Genomic DNA, 24,361 nt, shown 5'->3' on the forward strand with positions numbered 1-24,361 from the left:
TTGGTTTCCGGTGGCCGGGAGGCGGGAGTTACAGTGAACATGGCTGCGATCGGGGTGCACTTTGGTTACACATGTGCGTGTGTTGCGGTGTTTAAGGTAAACGTGTTTTTACATTTATCTACTTTCTGAATGTTTCTCGTTGTTGGTCTTTAAACAGACGCGTTCATGTGGCACTTTGTCTTGCTCATATTTATTTATTTCGCCTGGAAAACAAGGTAACCTGGTACCTAGTGGAATTGGCTAGCTGGCTAGTTCGCAGGTGTTTCGTCGAATTGTGCTAGCTGTCGATATGTGCTACTTATCATCAGTGCGCATGCGCGGACCCACTTAAAAAAAATGTTTTTGTGTTTTTATGATAATTACTGTACTTTGATGCATTAAACAACCACAAAATCAAGCCATTATCTGTCTGAGTTTTTGCTACAAATGTGTAAATGGCAGCACATAATGAAAGAAGTAATACGACAATAGAAAATGCAAAAAACGGGCTCCAATGTAAGTATATCAGGCTACAGTTAAGGGAATAGGGCTGCTATTCCCTTAACTGTAGCCTGATATACTTACAGGCTTTTTAAATAGTCCACCGAGAATTCTACAGGGAGCAATTTCAAATATGGTACTTTTACTGGTATTTTTTATGTTTTTAACCCTTTCAGACTATGCATCCATTACTATGGAAGCCCATTCCCGCCACCTAAAAAAAAAAAAAATCCAGCAAAATGTTTTTTTATTATTATTAAGTAAACTGCTATCTCAATATTTTGAGATACTAAGTCAATATTTTGAGATACTAAGTCAATATTTTGAGATACTATCTCAATATTTTGAGATACTAAGTCAATATTTTGAGATACTAAGTCAATATTTTGAGATACTATCTCAATATTTTGAGATACTAGTAGGCTGTACAGAGACAGAAGCAGGTGAGACAAAGATGCAAAATGGATACCATCATTGAGGACTACTTCAGACGTGGATTCACAAATCATGAAATATTGGAACTTTTAGAGGAATCACACAATATCAAAATAAGCCTCCGGATCTTGGACGAGGCTGAAGTTAGCTTCTTATTCGCCAGTGTCTTATTCAGATTTCCGTTCCACCTTAAATGCTGGCTGAACATTCATGCGGCCGCCTGTAGATGTCGCATTTTAACAGTAAAAAACAGCATGTAAGCAAAGTGCTGTGAAAACGCTCTGAATAAAGGGGAGAACACAATGCGAGGGACAGAGTTTAACTCTGAGTGAAATATAATGTAAATAAAATTAAATATGAATTAAAACGTTATTGCTCTCACTTTTGGCCTAATTCCCAGGTCACAGGTGGCCGCATGTATATTCAGCCAGCATTTAAGGTATCTCAAAATATTGACTTAGTATCTCAAAATATTGACTTAGTATCTCAAAATATTGAGATAGTATCTCAAAATATTGAGATAGTATCTCAAAATATTGAGATAGTATCTCAAAATATTGACTTAGTATCTCAAAATATTGACTTAGTATCTCAAAATATTGAGATAGTATCTCAAAATATTGACTTAGTATCTCAAAATATTGAGATAGCAATTTACTTAATAATAATAAAAAAAATTGCTGGAGTATTTTTATTTTTTAGGTGGCGGGAATGGGCTTCCATACATTACAATGGACATCATGTATTTTCTTTATTTTTGAACGTTTTGTTTATTGTATAAAACACTACCTGAGAGCTGTTCTACATTAGAGTAGACCATGAACCAGCCAATTAACTGGTAAAACAAAATAGTACTAGAACCATTGAGGGAAAGTAACAGCGTTTTTTGTTTAAGTAATTTAATTATTGTAAGTTATAACACATTTTAATCAGGTTTCCTTACTGTTTAGGGATGGTTTATTTTATTTTATTTTTTTGCGTTAATCGGATTTATTGGCTATATAAATTTTACAGTAGAATATTAAGAGTCTTCATCATTCTTATATTTTTTCCACCACTGGAGATAATTCAGGTCTGAAAGGGTTAAATAAACACTAGGGTAGCACTATTGGACAGGGTAGCACATCTCGGCAGAACACAGGCTATCAGTGTAGCTTTAGGGATCTCACTCACTGACAGTAGTGATGCCCTTTCCTTAAAGCTAACCAGAAGAAAGACTGAACGTAGTGAACGAGGTTTTCAGTGTGGTGTGGGCTAGATATCGCATATCCACTTAAGAAATAGCTTATTAAGGCTTATTTAGGCTTGACATGGCTGATCTTTCTTTGCAGTAGCTACCGGTTAGCTGGCTATTTAGCTAACAAGTTGGTCTCTGTTTCTCAGGATGGGCGAGCAGATGTGGTGGCCAACGATGCAGGAGACCGAGTCACGCCTGCTGTAGTGGCTTATAGAGACACCGAGCAGGTAAATACAGTGCTGCTATTGAGATATCATGTAAAGAAATTCTAATGATGCATGGGCACAAGATCCTAATGTGTTTACGACTTATTAAAACCTAAAAAAAAGGTCACACGCTCTAATATTTAGTTGGACCATCTTTATCTTTGATTGCGTCTTTATGGATTCACTGTGGCATTGTTTTAATAAGCTTCTGCAATGTCACAAGATTCATTTCAATCCAGTGTTGCATAGATGTTTCACCAAGATCTTGCAGCAGCATTGATGATGGTAGAGTCTGATCGCTGCACAAAGCAGCTCTTCTCCATCCAGCACATCCCAAAGATTCTCAATGGGGTTAAGGTCTGGACTCTGTGGTGAACTCTCTCTCAATCCATGTGTGAAAATGATGATCTCATGCTTCCTGAATCCCTTTTTCACAATTCTAGCCCCATGAATCCTGGCATTGTTATCTCTGAATATGCCTGTGACATCAGTGAAGAAAAAATCCATTGATGGAATAACCTGGTCCATGTTCAGTATATTCAGGAAGTCACCTGACCGAGACTTAACCAAGTGCAGCATTAACCCCACATCATTTACTAAGTTAAATCTAGGTAGCGACTTTTTTTGGGCAGGTAGTATAGCTATACGTCCATAATATGGAGTGACAACAATAAAAACCTCAAAATAATGTACTAAGACCCTGTCTTATATCTTAATCTCTACTACCTAACTTTGTATACACATGCTGTGTAATATGATTAGCAGCAAAGGGTCCAAGCATAGTATAATATAACATATCAGCATGTTTGCCGCTTTTTGTATACTGTGGCATTAAGTATTTTGTGGTTTTACTGCTTGCCTCATTTCTTAATCTGCATTTTTACAGATTGTTGGAATCGCAGCAAAGCAGGGCAGAATACGAAATGCAGCGAATACTGTAGTGAAAGTGAAACAGATCCTTGGCAGACGGTATGTATCACAGCTTATATTTATATATATTTATATAAAATTTCCTTTTCTTCCTCCGCATCTAAAAATAATAATAATTTAATGCACAGTACTCAGTACTAAACCCACAATCTTTTTATCGATGGCTCGGTGCTCTTAACTGCTAAGCCACCTCTACCTCATTACTTGTGGATTTAAGAATATGTTTTCAGACAGTTTGCTCTTTATATAAAAGCTCTGGTACAGAAGGGGTCTGACACTCTTCCTGTACAACAGCATCAGAAGTTACCTGTGTCATCTGCTTGTATGATAGGTGGCTCACATAACAGAATCACTAGACTTAGTTTCAGCTGTGAAGCAAAGACTTGGAGATGCAGGTTTTACAGGCCTTGAAGCAGTAAAAAAGTCATTGTAGTGATGGCTAAATAAGAAATGTAGGCTTCCCTAAGCATGCAACACTGCCAGTGGACTACTGAACAAATATATAGGTGATTTATAGTTATTTAGAGCATTTATTTGAGAAAATGGCTGAAATAACAAACATGCAGAGCTTTCAGACCTCAAGAATGCTTTAGTTTTAAGAGTTTAGACATAAATATCCTCCACCAGTCTTACACACTGCTTTGGATAATTTAATGCCACTCCTGGTACAAAAAGTCAAGCAGATCAGCTTGGTTTGATGGCTTGTGATCATCCATCTTCCTCTTGGTTATATTCCAGAGGTTTTCAATTTGGTAAAATCAAAGAAACTCATCATTTGGTCTATTATTTTGTTGTTTCAGGTATGATGACCCGGAGGCTAAGGCACACAGAGAGGAAAGCAAATGTACAGTAAGTAACTTTATGCTGGACATAAACATAAGCATGAACACCAGCAGTAGAAGCACAAGGCTCTTCTAATACTGCTTGATTACCTCTCAGAAGAAAACTGTAGTTTTCCTGTAAAGAAATGCACAAGCTTTAAAATTATTAATAGATTATGCTCTCTCCTTCACTTTAAAGATTGTCAACAAAGGGGATTTGCCCTTGTATGAACTCGACACTGGAGAGACAACCAAGTATGTGTCTCCTGAAGAGGTGGCCAAACTGGTCTTCCACAAAATGAAAGGTAAGTTAGTATGGATCCTAAAGCCCTATCAGGAAGGAATTAGTTTCTCTGGGACTTTTTTTTTGCTGTATTTCCATGTTTTGCTGTATTTCCGTCATACTAAAGGAGATTTGTCTTGTTTCTCTAGAGACGGCCCAATCAGCTCTGGGCTCTGATGTTAAAGATGCCGTTATTACTGTGCCTTTTGAATTTGGGGAGATGCAGAAAAATGCATTGAGGTATGGTGCAGTTATTGATATTGGAAGCATGTTATGTTTGTTTAATGAAATATTATTAATCAATTGTGTTGTATTGTTTGTTGCAGGAAAGCTGCAGAGGGGGCTGGGTTTAATGTGCTTCGTCTGATACATGAACCCTCTGCTGCCCTTCTGGCTTACGGTGTTGGTCAGGACTCGCCTACAGGGAAGAGGTGCAGAGAGTTTAATCAGAGTTTAATCACATTTGGCTTTTAGTAACTTTAAAAAAGAATCAGTTCTCGCATACATAGTATCACAATAAATTGAAATAGCGGATTTCATCATAGTCTTTATCTAATAAATTCTGTTAACAACATACTTGTTAAAATACACTGGTCTTCTGTAACAAATATGTGAGATGAACCGATTTTATATTATACAGCTCTGGTAAAAAAAATAAAGAGACCTCTTCAGTTTGCTATTTATAGGTATGTGTTTGAGTTAAATTAACATTGTTGTTTTATTCTATAAACTACGGACAACATTTCTCTCAAATTCAAAAATAAAAATATTGTCATTTTGAGCATTTATTTGCAGAAAATGAGAAATGGCTGAAACAGCAACAAAAAGATGCAGAGCTTTCAGACCTCAAATAATGCAAAGAAAAGTAGTTCATATTCATGAAGTTTAAAGAGTTCAGAAAAATCTATATTTGGTGGAATAACCCTGGTGGTTTTTAATCACAGTTTTTATGCATCTTGGCATCATGTTCTCCTCCACCAGTCTTACACACTGCTTTTGGATAACTTTGTGTGCACTCCTGGTGCAAAAATTTAAGCAGTTCAGTTTGGTGGTTTGATGGCTTATGATCTTCCGCCTTCCTCTTGATTATATTCCAGAGGTTTTCAATTTGGTAAAATGAAAGAAACTCATAATTTTTAACTGGTCTCTTATTTCTTTTCTCCCTGAGCGATATGTTGATTACACTAATTAAATAATAAATAAATAATACAAACTTTAAAACAGGTCAATTTTACCTGTAACATAATAATATAATTCTTAAGTGACAATGATATTGTGGTTCCATATGTTAGTAGGGTGTGTTGCGCTGGTACATGTTGATCAGACACAGCAGTGCTGCTGGAGTATTTAAACAGTCTTATTGGACACACCTACTTAGAGATGGTCATTAATGGTGTTAATTGATAGTGATGTTAAAGTTGTGGCTGATCTATGTTTTAGACTAATGTATATGTTTGCAAACATTTTAAAATAAAATCCCAGCTTATCACTCTTCTGCTCTTTTTTTTTTTTAGCCATGTTCTGGTTTATAAGCTCGGCGGCACTTCGCTGAGTGTAACAGCTTTGGAGGTGAACAGCGGGATGTACCGTGTCCTCGCCACAAACACTGACCACAGTATCGGAGGAGAGAGCTTCACCCACGCACTGGCACAGCATCTGGCTGCTGAGTTCAGAAAGTCAGTATTCTGCTCATATGGAGGGGTGTGTGTGTGTCTGTAATTGAATGTGTGTAAGGTGACTGATGCTCATGCTTGTGTCTACAGGTTGTATAAGCAGGATGTGAGCAGTAACCCCAGAGCAATGATGAAGCTAATGAATAGTGCTGACATGGCTAAACACAGCCTCTCAACGCTGGGCAGTGCCAACTGCTTTGTGGACTCACTATACGATGGCATGGACTTCGACTGTAATGTATCAAGGTAATGCACTGTTATTATGTGTAATTGTAAATCAGTGTTGTTCATAAGTTAGATATTGTTTTGATCTAAGTGGTTGGTTTGTTTGTTCACAGGGCTCGCTTTGAGTTGATCTGCTCCAGTCTGTTTAATAAGAGCATCCAACCAATCAGAGTTCTCCTGGACCGAGTCAACCTCTCCACTTCAGACATCAACACGGTAATGAACACATATGGCATAGTGGCATACATCAATATAAAAATCAAAACAAACAAAATCATGTTGATGCTTCACTAAATGATGGGTAAAGTGGCATCTCTGATCTCTGTCTTTCCAACACTTGGCCCAGAACACTGATTGCACTATATATCTTCAGTAAAGCAGAGACATACTTTATATGTGGGAGTCTCAACAATATAGTCCAATTTTTTTTTCTATTTTGCAAATTAAAAATTGTTTTAAATACCGTATTTTTCGGGCTATAAGGCGCACTTAAAATACTTATTTTTTCCCAAAAATCGTCATTGCGCCTTATAATGCAGTGCGCCTTGTGTATGGATTTTGCTTGTGTTTACTGACCTCGATTTTTATGTGGTACACGGCGCTCTGTTGTGCAGAATTCCTCACCCACGCCAGAAAAAGATCCCCCTCTTGGGCTAGCGCGCGGTTACCTTTGACTGCCGTACTGCCTCTCGGCTGTGGCTCAGGGTAGCTAGTTTCCACTGTAGCTCCGTGGCCAGAACAAGGTGCCGGTAAACTTTCCTTTCCACCCGTTCTGGGGTAATAGCACAAACTGTTTCTTTTTAGCGCCCACTTCTAAGTAAAGTTAACCTCTTAACACGCGCTGGCCCACCGGCGGGCCAGAAATATTTAATATTTCATAACTGGCTGTGTTTCTGAATAGTTATGAACAGTTACAGGTTCAATATAGACATCCAATATACCATTTTAAAGCTTTTGAGCTATTTAGCCTATTTAGCGGAATATCCTTTCAGAAAATAAACATTTAGGGCGAAATATGCCTTGGTTATGATTTTAATAATTCATAACTCTCATATTTGCGTTTATCGTTCGTCCATATTTCATCGAATGCGGTCATGTCATACACCATTCGAACCGTCTGGCTCTCCGGATTCCAGAACTGTGCTTTTACTGTAGGATGTATGTTTCATGAATTAGAGCTGCGTCAGAGCGCATGTTTCCAGTAATAAAAGGGGTCCTGGGGTAACCTCCGGTCACTGCCGCCACCCCCCGAACACACACCCGCGCTCAGCCACAGGTCCTACCTTCAAAACGCGTCCAGACTAAAGAGAATCCATCAATCCAGTCTCCTGTAATCCACAGTTATATCCAAACAGCGCTGGAAATCACTTCATCCAGAAATGAAACTTATCCAATCTTTATCTCTGTTTTAAAACCGTTTTATTCACCGAATTCGGCACAACACGCTATTATAGTCAGAAGCCTCGCGGAGTAATGCGGTACTTGCTGTGCTTCAACATAATATTATGGTCTGTCGGAGCGTTGCGGCTACCGTTGTCAGGAGCGTCGCGGAGTAATACGTACTTGCTGTGCTTGTTGATTTATTGCTCAGAGATGTTGTTATTTTTCACAGATATTGTGAAGGATTTATTGCTCAGAGTTATTGTTACTGATATAAATAAAGTTTCATTTAGTGCGCCTTATAATCCAGTGCGCCTTGTGTATAGACTAACACTAAAAATAGACCGTTCACTCATCGTGCGCCTTATAATACGGTGCGCCTTATAGTCCGAAAAATACGGTATATAAATTGTTAAGTTGTTATTAATAAGTGAAGCGGTTTTCCTGTGGCTTGCTTTTTACATATCATGCATGAATAGATCAAGACAAAAGATCCTAAAGCAACTATAGATTTACATAGGATCTCCGGTGGATTTTGCATTTTACAGAGACCCCAAGACTAGGTCTGTGGCTGAACTGCATTTAGCAGGGCATTGTTACACATGTTAAAAAAGTAACATATGACATTGCAAAAACTATTATTAGTGTATTAGTGTATTAGTGATTATTTTAAAACGTTTCTAACTGTTGTTCATCTCGCTTTTAAATGAATAAAAAAATGATGGAAGGACACCCTTTTAAGTGGAATGGAAAATAGAATAAGAAGCCAAATGGAAAATGGCATGTGAAGCAGTTATTTATGATAAAACTGCTACTTGTGGCTGCTTGAAAAATGATTTTTCACTAAAATCGAATTCACAAAATGTTCTGCTTGCACCAAACCAAGAGGTTGCCAGTGCTTGCTTCTGTACTTGTGCACTGAAGCTACAAAGCTAACATTTGCTAATGCAGTGGAGGTCTAAAGTCTATCGTAATTACTTTGTAGCTTCATTGGTAAATTATACTGCCAGTTAGGGGTGGGTGATACTCTTGGTGATATGACACATCACTGAATGGGAAAAAATAAATATTTCAAGAATACACTACTGCAACAAAATGAAAATGTAATTTTATTATTGCATAGAGTATCATTTGGCACTCATTCGTACATCACTAATTTATATTGCAGGTGGTTTTAAGTGGTGGCTCCGCAAGAATTCCAAAACTGCAGCAGATGATCAAAGATCTGTTCACAGATGTAGAGCTGCTATGCTCAATCCCCCCTGATGAGGTGATCCCGGTGGGTGCCGCCATGCAAGCGGGCATCTTGGTAGGCAAGGAGAGCCTGGTCCTGGATGAGGACTCAATCACTGTGGACTGCTGTGGCAGTGATATAATGGTGAAGGTAAACCAGAAATCTCTTCCTGAAATGACCTCATTGTGTGCCTAACCTCTCCGCTGGGTAATTTGATGGATCTAACAGTATTGTTTTTTGCCTCACAGGAGGTGGATGAATCTGGAGCAGACATTTTCACAGTTTTGTTCCCATCTGGCACGCCCCTCCCTGCCCGCAGACAGCACACTCTACAGGGTCCTGGCAGTTTGGCATCAGTGTGTCTGGAACTGTATCAGGCCAAGAAACCCCTAGCACAGGTCAGACACCTACACCCACACACTGTCTTAGACCCCAGCAACACGTATAAATACATAAAAAAAAAAAATTGTTTATTTGATTTTACCAAATTGAAAATCTCTGAAATATAATCAAGAGCAAGATGGATGATCACAAGCCACCAAAGAGTGGCATGAAGTTATCCAAAAGAAGTGTGTAAAACTGGTGGAGGAGAATATGCTAAAATTCATGAAAACTGGGATTAAAAACCAACCAGGGGCATTTCACCAAATATGGATTTCTAAACTTTATCAATTCTTTGCATTATTTGAGGTCTGAAAGCTCTATTTTGTTATTTCAGCTATTTCTCATTTTCTGCAAATAAATGCTCTAAATTACAATATTTTTATTTGGAATTTGGGCGAAATGTTGCCTGTAGTTTATAGAATAAAACAACAATGTCTGTCCCAAACCACAGGTGTACTCAACTAATTTTGATCTAAACAATTAAAATTGAAAAACTCCTTTAGAATATGTTTTATGTTTGCACAGAACACTGTATAAAGGGTAGTGTGTAATTAGGGATTCATGCTTAAAAATGTTTTCCTTAATGAGGTACCATTAACACAAGATGTGTGTGGACAAATATGCACTGCCTGGCCAAAAAAAGTCTCCACCTGGATTTAAGTAAGTAAATGATGTGGGGTTGGTTGGTTGTTGCTGCAGTTGGTCTGCAGGTTTAGGTTCAGCAACAGTATGTGCTGAAAGAATCAAAAGAGGTCAGCTGACTACCTGAATATACTGAATATAGACCAGGTTATTCCATTAATGGATTTGATCAAATATTCCAAGATGACAATGTCAGGATTCATGGAGCTGGAATTGTGAAAGAGTTCAGGGTTCAGGGAGCATGAGATCATCATTTTCACACATGTATTGAGAGAGAGTTCACCACAGAGTCCAGATCTTAACCTCATTGAGAATCTTTGGGATGTGCTGGATGGAGAAGAGCTGCTTTGTGCAGTGGTCAGACTCTACCATCATCAATGCTGCTGCAAGATCTTGGTAAAAAATTAATCCAGCAACACTGAATTAAAATAAATCTTGTGACATTGCTGAAGCTTATTGAAACAATGCCACAGTGAATGTGTGCTGCAATTAAAGATACAGGCAGTCCAACAAAATATTAGTGTGCAACTTTTTTTTTTTTTGCCGGGCAGTGTATTAAAAAAACAGCAAGATGGAAATCTCACATTTCACAGTATGTAACAGCATCTCCTCTGTTTGCTCTGTTTTCTGCAGATTGTTCTTAGAGACCTTCCACCCAAGGAGGATATGCATGACATCGTCACAGTGGTTACTATGAAAAGGTAAAGCTCCACAGTAGATACACTGTTATTAAAACACTGTCACTTCAGTGTCTCTGCAGCCTTTTCTGAAAATAATTTGTGATGTGTTTTGATTTTTCAGGGAAGGCTCACTACATGTTACCTGTACAGAGCAATGCAGTGGCAGATCGGAGGCTGTTACTATAGCAGCAGCTGCAGCGGCATCATAACTTTTCTATTATAGTAACTCAGAAACCACAACATCTGTGACGGGTGGGCTTTATGTGTGTAGCAATGTCTTGGTATACAAATGATCACATGTTCACTCAAGCTACAGTTCATTCAGTGCTTACATTTAAATAAAGTGTTTTTTTTCCATTAAACATCTGTTTTAATGTTTTTTGAACAGTAATGTAAAAACTGTACGACTTGATTAGTGTGGATTTTTTTTTTTAGATTACTGGTACTTTAACATAACTGTAAATGTAATATGTGTTAAAGCTCCACTAGGTAGGATTAAGGTTTTTTGCTCATGGGCGCCCCTACAGTTGCAGAGTGTAATAAATGTTTCAGGAGGATTAGTTTCTCTTTCTCGTTTTCTGGCTTTCACAGACATTATTCGGCCTCTTTCCAGCTTCTGCCAGTGTCTGTATGTTAGTTTGTAAAGAATAAACCAGTAGTCCTTGTAGAACTGTTAGAACTAAAGGTCGGAAAGCAGGTCGCAGTTCTCGCGAGTGTTGGTCGCGGCCGCCTCACAGAGTCTGGTTTGAGCTCAGAGGAACTCCGGCACAGACACGAGAGCACTGTTATTTTTCCTATTACACTTCAATGCAGCGCTGCAGTGAGTTTCAAGCTTTAATTTCACTTCTTTAAAAAGATAAAAATCAAGGAAATCCTACCTAGTGGAGCAGATAAGTGCTTTTTCACTGCATATACAGTAAATTCTGTTTTTTGGAATAAACTCCCTGAGAGTTAATATCAGCTAATTTTAAGTGTATATGCGTGATCATCGAATACACTTTGACAGAATTAAAGTAACTCAGGGAGTTGACCTTTTAACCTTTTAAGGAGTTAAATTTGAACTGTTGTGGGAGTTAAAATACTTTCTCATCTAGAGTAAAATACAGCTCTCAGCTGCTAGAGTTAATTTTAACATAACCTCCCTCACAGTGTTAAAAAATGATGCAAAAATCAAAACTCTTTAACATTTAGGAGTAAAAGTGACAACAAAAAGCATCATTACTGATTACAATAACAATTTCATACTCAACAAGTGTGTGCCAGTGTATATTTTTTTCATTGCATGGCAACTTTAATCCTGCATTGCAGTTTTCAGTGCATTGCCAGCACTTGGTCATACTGAACAATGCAGAAAATGGTAACTTGCTCTTATAGCCAACAACACATCAGTTAGACAAACAAGTATAGCGGAATACCCTGGTGTAACGGAGTAGCCCTGGTGGGCAAGACTACAAACTGATGGTAAGCTAGAATTGGGGGGCACACCCATTAGCGAGTTCAGACACGCTCCTCAACACCTTGGAATTAACTCTAAAATACTACACCACCAAAGAGTTCCCCTCAACTCAACTTGTAGTTTAACTTGGAGAATAAACTCACACAGGTAACACTTACACACATTTTTGTTTAACTCTAGAAATGTGCTGTGTAGTTTTTATATATATGCATGAGTATGTGTGTTCTAGTTTTGTGCAGAGATATGAATCTCTCTCAAGTAACAGATGTTCTGTCGCTAAAAGACGGTAACGTGCGTCTGTGCATGAGCATGTGTGGTTTACTGAAACCTCAACAGCTATAAACAGATGTAGCAATCATTTTGAGTTAGGGTTGCATTATGTGCATAAAACAAACATCAATGCAGTACACAGTTTAGCATATCCTGAGTTTATTTGAATGTACAAAATCTGCATTAAAAACTTTATATCAAAATTATTACATGTGTTATCTTTTTCAAGAGGTTTTCAGTAAAGCAAAAGTCGTCTAAGGAAGGATAAATCATCAGCAGGATTGATTGTGGAAGGAGCCCCCGGAAAGCATTAACAGCTCATAATTAGCTCAAGTACAAGGAGCAATATATTTAAATGCATAGCATTAATTACACTGAAATATTTATTATTACAAGCGTATTATGCTCTGAGCTGAACAGGAATGTGATCATCGATACCATTGCATTGGTTCCTAACTGCATAAAGAGCCAGCAGCACACCTGATTACACTTATTTAATCAGTCAGTAAAGTCTTTCAGTCAGATTACATGTGCCCTTATTAAATAAGATTGAACACACTGGTTTGGAAATGCTGATGTTTAGTAGGACAAAAATCATAGAACTACAGCTCTGGAAAAAAATAAAAGACCACTTAAAAATGAGGAGTTTCTTTAATTTTACAAAATTGAAAACCTCTGGAATATAATAAAAAGAAAGATGGATGATCACAAGCCATTAAACCAAACTGAACTGCTTGAATTTTTGCACCAGGAGTGCAGGCATAAAGTTATCCAAAAGCAATTTGTAAGACTGGTGGAGGAGAACATGCAAAGAAGCATGAAAACTGTGATTAAAACCAGGGTTATTCCACCAAATATTGATTTCTAAACTCCTTTTTTCTAGAGCTGTATATGCTTTTAAACCCACAGTTTAAACAGTAGATTGACTACATTTTGGTATGATAGTAATACTAATGCTCTATAACTCCCTAGTTTCCATGTAGGAACGCTCCTACAGGTCAGCCCCCCTCCCCACATCAACAGTGATGAAATCAGTAGTATTATACAGTTTATCATCACTTCTATCTATTTGTGTCTCTAAATAAGCCACACATACCATACTGTCTAACTTCTATTTGCAGAAATGTTTTCATGTTGTTTGAAGTGACAAAATACTGCGTAATGCATTGTTCCCAACTCGCTTGCAATGCCAACAATGACACAACAATAATGTCTGATTTCTTCTGAATGTTTAACTAAGTAAATGCAGTCACTTAAATGAAATGCAGATAACTCCTATTCCAGATGTGAAAACTTCAGAATTTCAGGCTTAAACCCCTCTTAGACCCAGCCCTGTTGACCTCCTCGTGTGATGACCTCCTCTCCAGCTGCCATCTTCTTGTACAGCTCCTTCAGTTCGTCGGGATGCGGGGCTTTAGAGCCTGGAGTCTGCGGCAGGTCAAAATCAGATGATACCTGCGAGTCTGTCATTGGTTCCGTTGAGTCCATTCTTTGGGATTGGTCCTCATGAGCCTCACTGACTGATGGTTCCAGCTTAACCATTGGTATAAGAGAACCATTTTCCAGGTTGTGGTTCGTCTGTTTGTCTGTCTCTGGTTTGAAAACTACTGTGTCGAGCTGGCTGGGATTTTCCGTACCTTCATCTGATATATGGGTGGACTGAGATGATGCCATGTTTACAGACTCTGACTCATCGTCACCATCATCGAAGAGTTCGGGGGATTGTGAAGTTGTGCGATAGGTAGATTGTGTCTGGCTGTTCTGACTGTTGTCCAGTTCACAGCTGTCATCCGTCAGAACCGGCTCTGCTTTGAAAAACGTATCCCAGCAGGGTGCAGGAGGCGGGTCTGAGCCAGAATGAGGCGGGGCCATTTCTGATTTAGGCCTGTGTGTCTGCAATAATGGTGGAGAAGAAAGTGGGGCATCTCCAGATTTGGAATTTAAACACTCCTCTTCTTCCTCATCATCATCTTCATCATCATTGGACTCTGTGCAATCCATATAGTTAGCTGACTGCACTATGTGCCCCACCTCTGAAAGAGTTATCACTCCGTTTTCTTCAGGATCCCTTTTTTCTGGAATGTGATGCACTATGACCTTGTTCACTGCCAGCTTTTTTCTCCAAGGTGCCACAGCACTGTTCCCAAACAGCTCATCTTCACTGTCTGAGCCTGAGACAAACAAGACTCACTTTAAAACAAATATTTAAGGGCTGTTATATGCATTAAGAAATATAAACTAATTATATCGCTATAATAAAAGACATCAAAGATCTATTCTCATCAAAGAGTATTATAACTTGGGCTCTGTTCACATTACAAACCATTGTTTAAAATTTTTGTTAGTGATCTGTGTGTAATGTGAACGAATCTGTCCCTGAAACGCCACCTCACATGCTCACATTGATACGTGTACGACTCGTAGCTTTATAAAGGGAAATGAATGCGTTAGCAGCTCATATGTGGAGCATCTTTTGCTGAAGTGGAGAGCAAACAGCTGATCTGAAGTTCATGCTCAGGTCGAGTAGGAGAAAAAAGGCCAAGTGGTTTGCTTTTGCTGTTTTTGCAGCTATAGCTGCACAGCTGCACCAAGAAAAGTGTTGTGGGTACGAAAAAGAAGCACATAGTGCTAATGCTAATGCGTAAAAAAAGACTCATGGATTCTGATTTGACAGTTCACACTCATGTCGCATGTGCATAGATCGGATATGTATCTGATTTAGAATGTGATTCAAAACTGATTTGAAAAAATCTGATTTGGCACAGTCACACAGCCATGAAAAAATCAGATCTGAGACACATTGAGTAAGTGATTTGAGTCACTTCAGCCTGGTTATGTATACAAAGCCTTAATGGTTTTAATTATTAGTGCTTCCATGAAACAACAGGTACTACAGTGCTGTTACATTTTTTATGGAGTTTGACATTATTGACATATTATTTTACACCCAAAATAATTTGCATATTAATAGATGAAGGTATAAAGTATTTATTCTTATTATATATTAATTTCATTACAATTGTTGCTTTGAAAAAGCCATATTTAAGCTGTGCAATGGAATAAATGATGAAATAATAAAAAAAATAAAAACTGAAGACGAGATTATGATGCATGAATAATCATAACACAGGTGGTAATACCGTCTGTTCTGCACTCTCTTCTGCCTCGTTTCAGCGCTCCAAGCGGCTTATAGATCACCTCATTCCTTCCAGAATTCTTTCTGCACATGGGCCTTAACCTGAACAAAAGAGAAAAGTTTCAGAGTAAAAAACCAAATCAAACACTGCAACAAGGTCTGTCTACAAAGAACCAACTCTAAATACTCACAGCTCAGTGACCTCCTCCACAGATCGCCCCAGTGGAACCACATTAGGGTAAATATTCACAGGACGGGTGTAGGAGAGAAAGTCTTTGATCTGATCACAGAATAATGGAAATGCAGTAATTAGGTCTAAGTAAAGCGAAATGATATACTATAGAGCTTTCATGCGTTCTCATTTCTCACCTCTGAGTACGATGAATGGAAAGAAAAACAAGCCCTATACGAACTTCCACCCATCCTAACAACACAGAGAAATCAAGAGATAATAGCTTCCATTACAACTATTGAAAGAAATAAAGAACTACATCCACACATCCACAAAAAAAAATACATTATACACAAACAATACCTGCCTTGTATGCTTTCTCACTGCAGAACTGCTTTAGCTGCAATTAAAATGATTCAAACCCCATTACAAACTAGCTTTATTAGCAAATTATGAGAAGCGATCAGCTGTTCTAATCAGATAAACAACAATTTAAAGAACTTAATTTAAACAAGATAATATCATTTGGAGTGGATTTTACCATTTAAATACAAATGGCACCTTTAAGGATTACTTTTCCTTTTTAATAGTTTAGTATTACTGCTTTAACATATTTTGAGGAGTTTCTTTTACTATTATTGTTACTATTATTTTTATTATTATTGTTTTTTTGTACTATGTAAAAGTTAGTTTTAGCTTAATTTTAACTCTTTTTTTGGCTGTATTAAGCTTATTTTTTTATCTTAATTTGTTTTATCAATTATATCGTATACAATATATCGTGACACAGAAATATCATGATATTAAAAAATTCATATTGTGATAATAGGGATGTTCTGTCTTAAAAGTAGTCCATTATTTACTGTGAAGCTTTAAGTGTATTTATTGTATATTTGTTTTAGTTTGCAGTTCATATGCATGAAATATTTTTTCTGCAATATTTTTTGCGGCATTATATTATTTGATGCTATATTATTTATTTTGCCACATTATGATTATACTGTTATACTATTATACTATATTCCTGAAATTAATGAATTATTTTTCTGTTTTCCTATATCGCCAAGTATATCGTCGTCGCAAAAATAGCCTGAAATATCGTGATATTATTTTAGAGCCATATCGCCCACCCCTAAATTAAACCAAGTTTTACTATAATTATTATATATACATTTGTTTCCCTTTTATTTACTGTTATTTTAAAAATGATTAAATGTAGTTATTTTATTATTTTCTTTGTCATGTCAATCTCTGTTTTTGTAAATTCTCAGCTACACTGAAAATGAGGGTTGCCCTCAATGTACTTCTGAGTCTAAATAAAGGTTGATTGATTAATTGATTAATTGATTAAGTGCAGTTACCTGACAATGACCTTAGTCTTTCTGGTCCGTTCACCAAACCACATAGTGGATGGCTTAATGCTGACAATGCGTAACGGTGTGCCATCCGGAGCTGTGCAGCCACAGGGCAGCCTGTTTGTTCTGAAGAGCTCCTCATCCTGTCCCAAAAAAACATTATAACACAATAATAAGAACACAACATCAATATTACAGAGGACTATTAGGAAAGGTGATTAGAAGAGAAGAAAATGAATCATGCCTTGGGGTGCCTGCAGGCATGGATCTGTGTGGCTCTATTGGTGGTCACATGACACAGAATCTCTGGCATTTTCTTGTAGGTGTCCAGACTGTTCACATGGACCTACAGCACAACCAGATTAAAGATTAGATTAAATTGGGGCCACTGTTTAGTAACAGGTGTAATGCATTGTTTCTTTTTTTCTCCTTATTGTTATACCTTTGTAAAAAAAAGGAAGTATACTTAAGAGCATTACAAGTATGTTCAAATTAGGTAAAAAATAATAATAAAAATGCATTTTCTATTTCATTTCTATTTACACTTTTTTTTAAATACACATTGAATATATTTTCTCTGTATTTCAATAAAATGCATTTTTAAGAAATATGCTTTAAATTATACATTGTGTTGATAGAAATATATATATATATATATATATATATATATATATATATATATATATATATATATATATATATATATATATATATGTGTGTGTGTCTGGACAATAAATACTGCTTAAAGTGCACTTCAGTGTAGTATTTTTTCCAGTATCATTTAATTGTACACAGTATAATACATTTACAATATAATTCAAGTGTATCAAAAATGGCGTTTAAAAAACACATTCTTAAATCTACTTTAAGTTCTTCCAAGTTTTTAGAAGTTAAAATAAAAAAAGCACTTAAAAGCAAAATTTAATGTTTTTATGTTGTGTTTAAATAAAGCTTAATTACAATTGAAATATACTTAAGTTGCCATACATTGTTCCAAAATAGTACATTTAGTATATATTAAAGTACATATTTTAATTTAAATAAAAAGTATATACGTTTCCATGTTAAGTATACTTTAAAAAATATACTTAAATTCACTTTTCTTTTACAAGGGTAAGAATCATGAAGATTGCTCTGCAAGATAAAAAAAAAAACTAACCTGTGAGGAGAATTCTTCTCCCAGGTTGGTGAAGAGGTATTCATAGCCATATGCTGCTTTGCAGTTCAACCAAACTACGTGGTACGGGCTCAGACTAATCCAGTCTTGAATTAGCTCCCTTATGCCAATCAAGCAAGCCTCCTGAATCATAGCACAGCATAGCATAGCATTGTGGCACTATGACATAACACATTTACAATCATAAAACAAGTAGATTGGGTAGTGAATGTGCAGCAAAGTCAGAAATACTCACCCTGCTGGGGATCTGATAGAACTTGGGGTCGTAGAATGTACTGTCCAAATAGACGCTCTGAATATCTTTTACTCTGAAACGAGAAAGACATTAACCCTTTCAGACCGTGTATCCATTGCAATGGACATCATGCATTGACAGTAGCTTAGCCCCTCCCACTGCACTGGAAAAACACTAAGACAATAGGGCATGGCAGCACTAGAGCTAGTGTGGTAAAAAATAAGGGCTCATTTTTACTAATGCTATGTGATTTCTATCATGTTTATTTTAATGTTTGAAGATGGTTGGTGAAATAAAAAGGTCAAATATAAAATAAATATGCTAAACACAGGTTTTGTAGTAGAATATTAGAACTGTGTTGTGTGTGTATTACAGACAAAAAACAGCCTTCTTATATTTTTCGATTACTGATGCAAAATTCAGGTCTGAAAATGTAAAGATGATGTTTCTAACAATTCATATGAAAGTAAGTACAGAACAGTTACTTCATAAGAACAGTTACAGCATCTGTACCAGAGTACCTCTCATGGATTTAACATGATATTGTTTATTTTGCATTTCTCTTTTTACATTACAAAAAAACTACCTATACATAAGTCACATGAACCATGAGGATGTAAAAACAGGTCACACAAATCTTGTGCTATGCACCTGTCTCCAGAGTGCAGGTGCTCCATCCTTGCTGCATCTCCAATCCCAAGACGGAAGTCTCCAGTGTACAGCACTGTGCCCTGAGCTCCCTCAAAGAGAAACCTGAAAAAGACAGGGCAAATGAACTCAAGTCAAATAGCTTACAAACTGATTTGGAATAAAACAACTGAAGCCCTGTTCGGAAGGGATTAGTGTCTCAGGGGACGTCTGTGAACAATATTTCACATTTCTACTCAGTGATAAAACTCTTGCATCCGGACTGCATTTAAAAAAAACATGAGGACCAGTGAGTTTTTAGGCTTTCTCAGTCACATGACATCGCGTTCAGTAGCTCCTCCATTTCCACTCATTGTCGTGTTTACGTGGATCTCCAGGGAAACATGTGTCCAAAGTGTAAATACAGTGCATGGCAGTGGACAAATAGGCAAGGAGACGAAACGCAGAGATTTGCATCCGGACGGGACTAAAATGACCGGAGGACCACAGAGATCATAGAAAAACTGTAGGTAATTCAGCCTGTAATTTTTTCAGAGAACGTCTGAGAAAAACACGTACATGGTCGTTCCAGACGGGAATAAAATCACAGAGGACCCCCCATAAAAGAGAAAATTACCCCAGGACCCCCTGAGAAACGAATCCCGCCCGGAAAGGGCTTAAGCTGCAAAAAGTGAATGCCTTATTGTCAATTACTTACATAACTGATCCAGGGCAGTGTCCAGCTGGAAGTAAAGTGACAACCACATCTTCTGACTGAAAAAAACAGAGATACATATTGTTCAAACAAAATAATGTACTGTTTAAGGCCTATGCCTCAGCCAGAGAAGCAGACCATGCTACACCAGCAAGTTTGTGGGCAAGAATCCTATCACTACTCTCACCTACCTGTGTAATATTAAATCTAAGTCATACTGCATAAGATCATCAGCCAAATGCATAAAAATAATTTATTAATGTAATGCATGTGCAGAACACCATATATCATTTTTGTCACGTAAATTGTTGTATCTTCAAAATGGAAAGGAAAAAAAAAATCACTTTCAATAGAACTGTCAATAAACATAGTGAAAAGACTGCCCAATTTAAATGAAATCAAAATGTACACAATTGGAGTACAGGGCAAAATTAGAAAAAATTGCAATAAAATAATTTATGCTAACTGAAACTCCATTGCTCAACTCAATATTTGAAAATTGTGGAGTTGATACAGTATCTTTACATCTACAACACATGTATAAAAACTGGAAACTGGAGGAGGACAACCTGACATAGTATTGTATAATTCTACATTTTGTTATTGTGAAGCACAATTATGAGACTATAGCTTATATTACCAGTGCATAAAAAACACACTGACCAACTGCACACTTCATTCTAAATCTGGTAATAATCTTACATTAAATACATTTGTCAAGATTTAAAAATTACTGTACTAAAGAAGAGTACTTAGAGAAAAGTTGTCACTGATGCATTGTGTTTACATGTCAAATATTGTACGTAATAAACATTGTATATCATGTTTTTAAATATCATGATCTAACATGTTTACCATATCCCCCAGACCTACTACACCCTGCTCAAGATCAGTCAGTACCAGTACTCACCTCCCCTGTGACTTCATCTATCAGTGAGATGTGCGTTGGACTATCCAACTCTAAGGCAACCTAAAATTGTGGTTACAATCATATATATACATTAGATCCAAAGTCCAGTTATAAATAAGGTTTATAAGCAAAAAGAGGCATTAGCTAGCTTGCAACTTACAATGTGGTCTTCCCAGAAGCTGTACTTTCGATTACTCAGCAATAGCTCCTTTGTGACGAACGAGCAGTACAACTTCACCGTTAAACTAGAAGAGAAATGTTAACAGGGGTCACAACTTAGCTTTGGCTTGGGTAACCTAGCTAATAAATAACTGCAAAGTTGTGGTACAGTGGTGCTTGAAAGTTTGTGAAACCCTTACAATTTCTATATTTCTGCATAAACATGACCTAAAACATCATCAGAGCTGAAAGTAGATGAAGAGAACCTAGTTAAACAAATAAGACAAAAATATTATATTTGCTCATTTATTTATCATATTTCATAAGTAGCAAGCGTACATGAAACCTTTGCGTTCAGTATCCAATGTGACCCCCCTTTTGCAGCAACAACTGCAACAAAACGTTTAAGGTAACTGTTCAACCCTGCACACCAGCTTGGAGGAATTTTAGCCCATTCCTCTTTACAGAACATGTTTCAACTCCGGGATTTTGGTGGGTTTCCTCATATTAACTGCTTCCTTTAGGTCCTTCCACAGCAATTCAATTCGATTAAGATCAGGACTCTGACTCGGCTATTCCAAAACATTAACTTAACACACACAGCTGATGGCATGTGGAATATGGAGCTACATTAGCGTTTATTTTCTCCATTAAAACTCTCAGTTAAAAGTTTAAAAAGCATCAAAACTGATGAAGTCTGCAAGACGCATACCACACTACATCATTATTACTGTCCCCTCCTCGTGCCATCTCTCTCACTCATGCCATCTCTTTCTTTCTTTCTCTCTCTCTCCCTCTCTCTGAGATATAATAATACAGCACAAAATCATCTAGTTTGCCAGACCAAAACCACACTACACTATATTTTTACTGCCCCCTAACAATAAAACTGGGGAATTCCAGAATAATTAAATTTAATCATGATTTTAATTAATTTTTAAGTGACTGACACCACTAATATAATTTAATTTTGACAATCTAATGCTGATATTTCTTAAAAAAGAACTCAAACACTGAAATGCATCCAGTAATATGCTTAGGATAAAATATTTAAAGTACTGCTGTTGTTTTTGATATTAATAAAATTATACAATCATGCAACAATGATCATGCAATCATTGTTCATTTGTTCCATCAAGATCTAAAAGATGGAGGCTCTCATGATGACAGTAGAAAAGAACCCTGGTTTTAAGCAATTAATAATAAAAGTGCTCCAGCCTTGTTATAACATCCCATCCCAAAAAAACAAAACATGGTTATAAAGAAGATTCATTGTTATTATGAAGTTAATAAAGGTGAGGCTCTACAGCAGGGGTGTCCAAACTACGGCTCGCGGGCCATTTGCGGCCCGTTTCCTTTTTTGAAGCGGCCCGCGAGGTATTTTAGAAATAGACTGAAAGTTGGTCCGCTGTTAAGCAGGTTTTAATAATGTGAGATTCAAAGTTTGAATGCTAGGTGTCAGAAACGGGCCAAAGAGTCTAAAAGCGGAGAGAGTGTTCAGTTGTAGTGCAGAAAAACGGACCAAAGAGTCTAAAAGCGGAGAGAGTGCACATTTCTAGCACAGAAAAACGGGGCAAAGAGTCTAAAAGCGGAGAGGGTGCGCATTTCTAGCCATAAAAGCGGGCCAAAAGAGTCTTAAAGCAGAGAGGGTTCGCATTTCTAGCGCAGAAAAACGGGCCAAAAGAGTCTTAAAGCAGAGAGGGTTCGCATTTCTAACGCCGAAAAACGGACCAAAGAGTCTAAAAGTTGCCGTAATTAAGGAGTTTAATATTAAGAGACATCATGAAATTAAACATTAATTTGAAAAATCTTAGTTTACACAACACTGTCAAAGATAAAGATAGTAAGTTAAGTAAAATGGTGTGTAAATGAAATAATCAGGAAAATGTATTATTTAAAGTGGTATATTTCATTATTTGTTTTATTACAGAGTCTGTGGCCCGTGACTTCAAATATATTTCTCCTTCTGGCCCCCAACAAAAAAAGTTTGGACACCCCTGCTCTACAGTATGCCCAGCCTCTTTATTTTTTTCACCAACCGTACTGAAAACATACCGAACCGTCGGGTTTATACCGAGGTGTGAAGCGAACCGTGAATTTTCTGTACCGTTACACACCTAGCAACTAGGTCGTGTGGTTTAAACAAGTTACACAACCTGTCAGAACATCACATCTGGGTAGACAGCGATGGCTACACCTACCAAAACTTTAGTTTCCTTTTCAGCAAAGGTCCTTTTAGTCCTTTCATATGATCTGTAGAAACAGTGACATATTAACGTTACACATCAGAGAAACTGGCAAAGAACCAAACTAACCAAGCTAAGCTAAACATCTGGGTCATCCAAGTTAACTAGCTTAGCTTAGCTAGAGAGCTAATACAGTGTATTCAACTCCCATAACAAAATCAGACTCTCAGAAACACGCCTGTAGGCTCATATAAAACTGTTACATTACCTTTATGGCAGTGAGAGAGGAAGTAAGCCCTGGCATGGAGATTTTCCTTATCAAATCGATCAATGGAGATGGTGGAATACTCTTTCATCCGACCAGGAAAAGAGCTCATCCTGACCACTAACTAACTGACTGACTAACGTTAGCTTAGCTCCTCTAGCTTCCTCTAGAGACACGGTTCTCTATCTAACCGATACACATCCTCTCCAATTATCCAGTTATCCACAAATAAACTCGCTCATTTAACAGCATCCTGAAATATGAACCCCGGTATCAGAGAGAGCTCAACATCAGCCCCCTCCAACCCCACCAGCGACCCACAGCACTGTGGCGGATTACAGCTCAGGAACCTTACTGTGAGCAAAGTAGCGACATCTAGAGGTAGAAAACCGTGTTACACTTAATATAATCTATACAGCTCTTAAAAAAAAGAATGGGGTTCTTTGATTTTACCAAATTGAAAGATGGATGATCACAAGCCATTAAACCAAGCTGAACTGCTTAAGTTCCAGGAGCAGCACCAGGAGTGTTATAAAGTTATCCAAAAGCAGTGTGTAAGACATGCCAAGGAGAACATGCCAAGATGCATGAACACTGTGATAAAAAAAACAGGGTTATTCCACCAAATATTGTTTTCTGAACTCTTAAAACTTTATAAATATGAACTTGTTTGCTTTGCAGTTATTTGAGGTCTTAAAACTTAATGCATCTTTTTTGTTATTTCTGCCCCTTCTCATTTTCTGCAAATAAATGTTCTAAATGACAATATTTCTGTTTGGAAATATTGCACCACAATGATCATTGTATTCAAACATATACCTATGAATAGCAAAGTCAGAGAAACTGATTCAGAAGCTGTGTGCCTAGAAGTTGATGTTATAAAAATGATCTGAGTGTGTGACTCAAATAAATAATTAGTGTTAAATATAGTTAGTGTTTCCAAATTTCTATGGTATTTCCATGGTAGGTTACAATAACTTAATCCATTCAAGTAGTAGAGCAGTTAGATTTGATCTTTTTCTCTTTCAAATATTGCATTACTTCCAATACTATTCAAATACATTTTTACAGTGTGGACAGCAGAGACA

At 37.2% G+C, this 24,361-nt stretch overlaps 2 protein-coding genes across 2 annotated transcripts; one reads left to right on the top strand and one right to left on the bottom strand.

Moving 5' to 3' along the window:
- The first annotated feature begins 5 nt into the window (after window positions 1-5).
- On the top strand, window positions 6-10,972 carry hspa14 (heat shock protein 14). The gene is made up of 14 exons (XM_022671845.2): window positions 6-96; window positions 2,299-2,379; window positions 3,245-3,327; window positions 4,089-4,137; window positions 4,309-4,414; window positions 4,542-4,632; window positions 4,719-4,823; window positions 5,907-6,068; window positions 6,156-6,311; window positions 6,404-6,506; window positions 8,839-9,054; window positions 9,153-9,302; window positions 10,564-10,631; window positions 10,732-10,972. Exons 1-14 carry the CDS (start codon window positions 40-42, stop codon window positions 10,817-10,819), a joined length of 1,515 nt encoding a protein of 504 aa, XP_022527566.2. The 5' UTR covers window positions 6-39; the 3' UTR covers window positions 10,820-10,972.
- Window positions 10,973-12,475: 1,503 nt separating this feature from the next.
- Window positions 12,476-23,618, bottom strand: dclre1c (DNA cross-link repair 1C, PSO2 homolog (S. cerevisiae)). The gene is made up of 14 exons (XM_007252370.4): window positions 23,277-23,618; window positions 23,024-23,075; window positions 20,824-20,908; window positions 20,664-20,723; window positions 19,757-19,812; window positions 19,063-19,164; window positions 18,412-18,484; window positions 18,159-18,299; window positions 17,244-17,345; window positions 17,006-17,142; window positions 15,842-15,896; window positions 15,664-15,752; window positions 15,477-15,574; window positions 12,476-14,507 (listed from the first exon to the last, which is right to left on the bottom strand). Exons 1-14 carry the CDS (start codon window positions 23,383-23,385, stop codon window positions 13,657-13,659), a joined length of 2,010 nt encoding a protein of 669 aa, XP_007252432.3. The 5' UTR covers window positions 23,386-23,618; the 3' UTR covers window positions 12,476-13,656.
- Window positions 23,619-24,361: the final 743 nt, after the last annotated feature.

The sequence above is a fragment of the Astyanax mexicanus genome, chromosome 2 (genome assembly GCF_023375975.1).
Source record: "Astyanax mexicanus isolate ESR-SI-001 chromosome 2, AstMex3_surface, whole genome shotgun sequence".
Lineage (NCBI taxonomy): Eukaryota > Metazoa > Chordata > Actinopteri > Characiformes > Acestrorhamphidae > Astyanax > Astyanax mexicanus.

Bases quoted from the DNA above. Each gene is read 5' to 3' on its own strand.
- dclre1c (XM_007252370.4), bottom strand. From the start codon at position 23,385: ATGAGCTCTTTTCCTGGTCGGATGAAAGAGTATTCCACCATCTCCATT. The intron at 19,813-20,663 runs GTGAGTACTGGT...TGTTTTTTTCAG, and splicing joins TAGATGAAGTCACAGGGGAG to TCAGAAGATGTGGTTGTCAC. The intron at 18,300-18,411 runs GTGAGTATTTCT...GCTATGATTCAG, and splicing joins TCTATCAGATCCCCAGCAGG to GAGGCTTGCTTGATTGGCAT.
- hspa14 (XM_022671845.2), top strand. From the start codon at position 40: ATGGCTGCGATCGGGGTGCACTTTGGTTACACATGTGCGTGTGTTGCG. The intron at 4,824-5,906 runs GTGCAGAGAGTT...TTTTTTTTTTAG, and splicing joins GACTCGCCTACAGGGAAGAG to CCATGTTCTGGTTTATAAGC. The intron at 9,303-10,563 runs GTCAGACACCTA...TGTTTTCTGCAG, and splicing joins CCAAGAAACCCCTAGCACAG to ATTGTTCTTAGAGACCTTCC.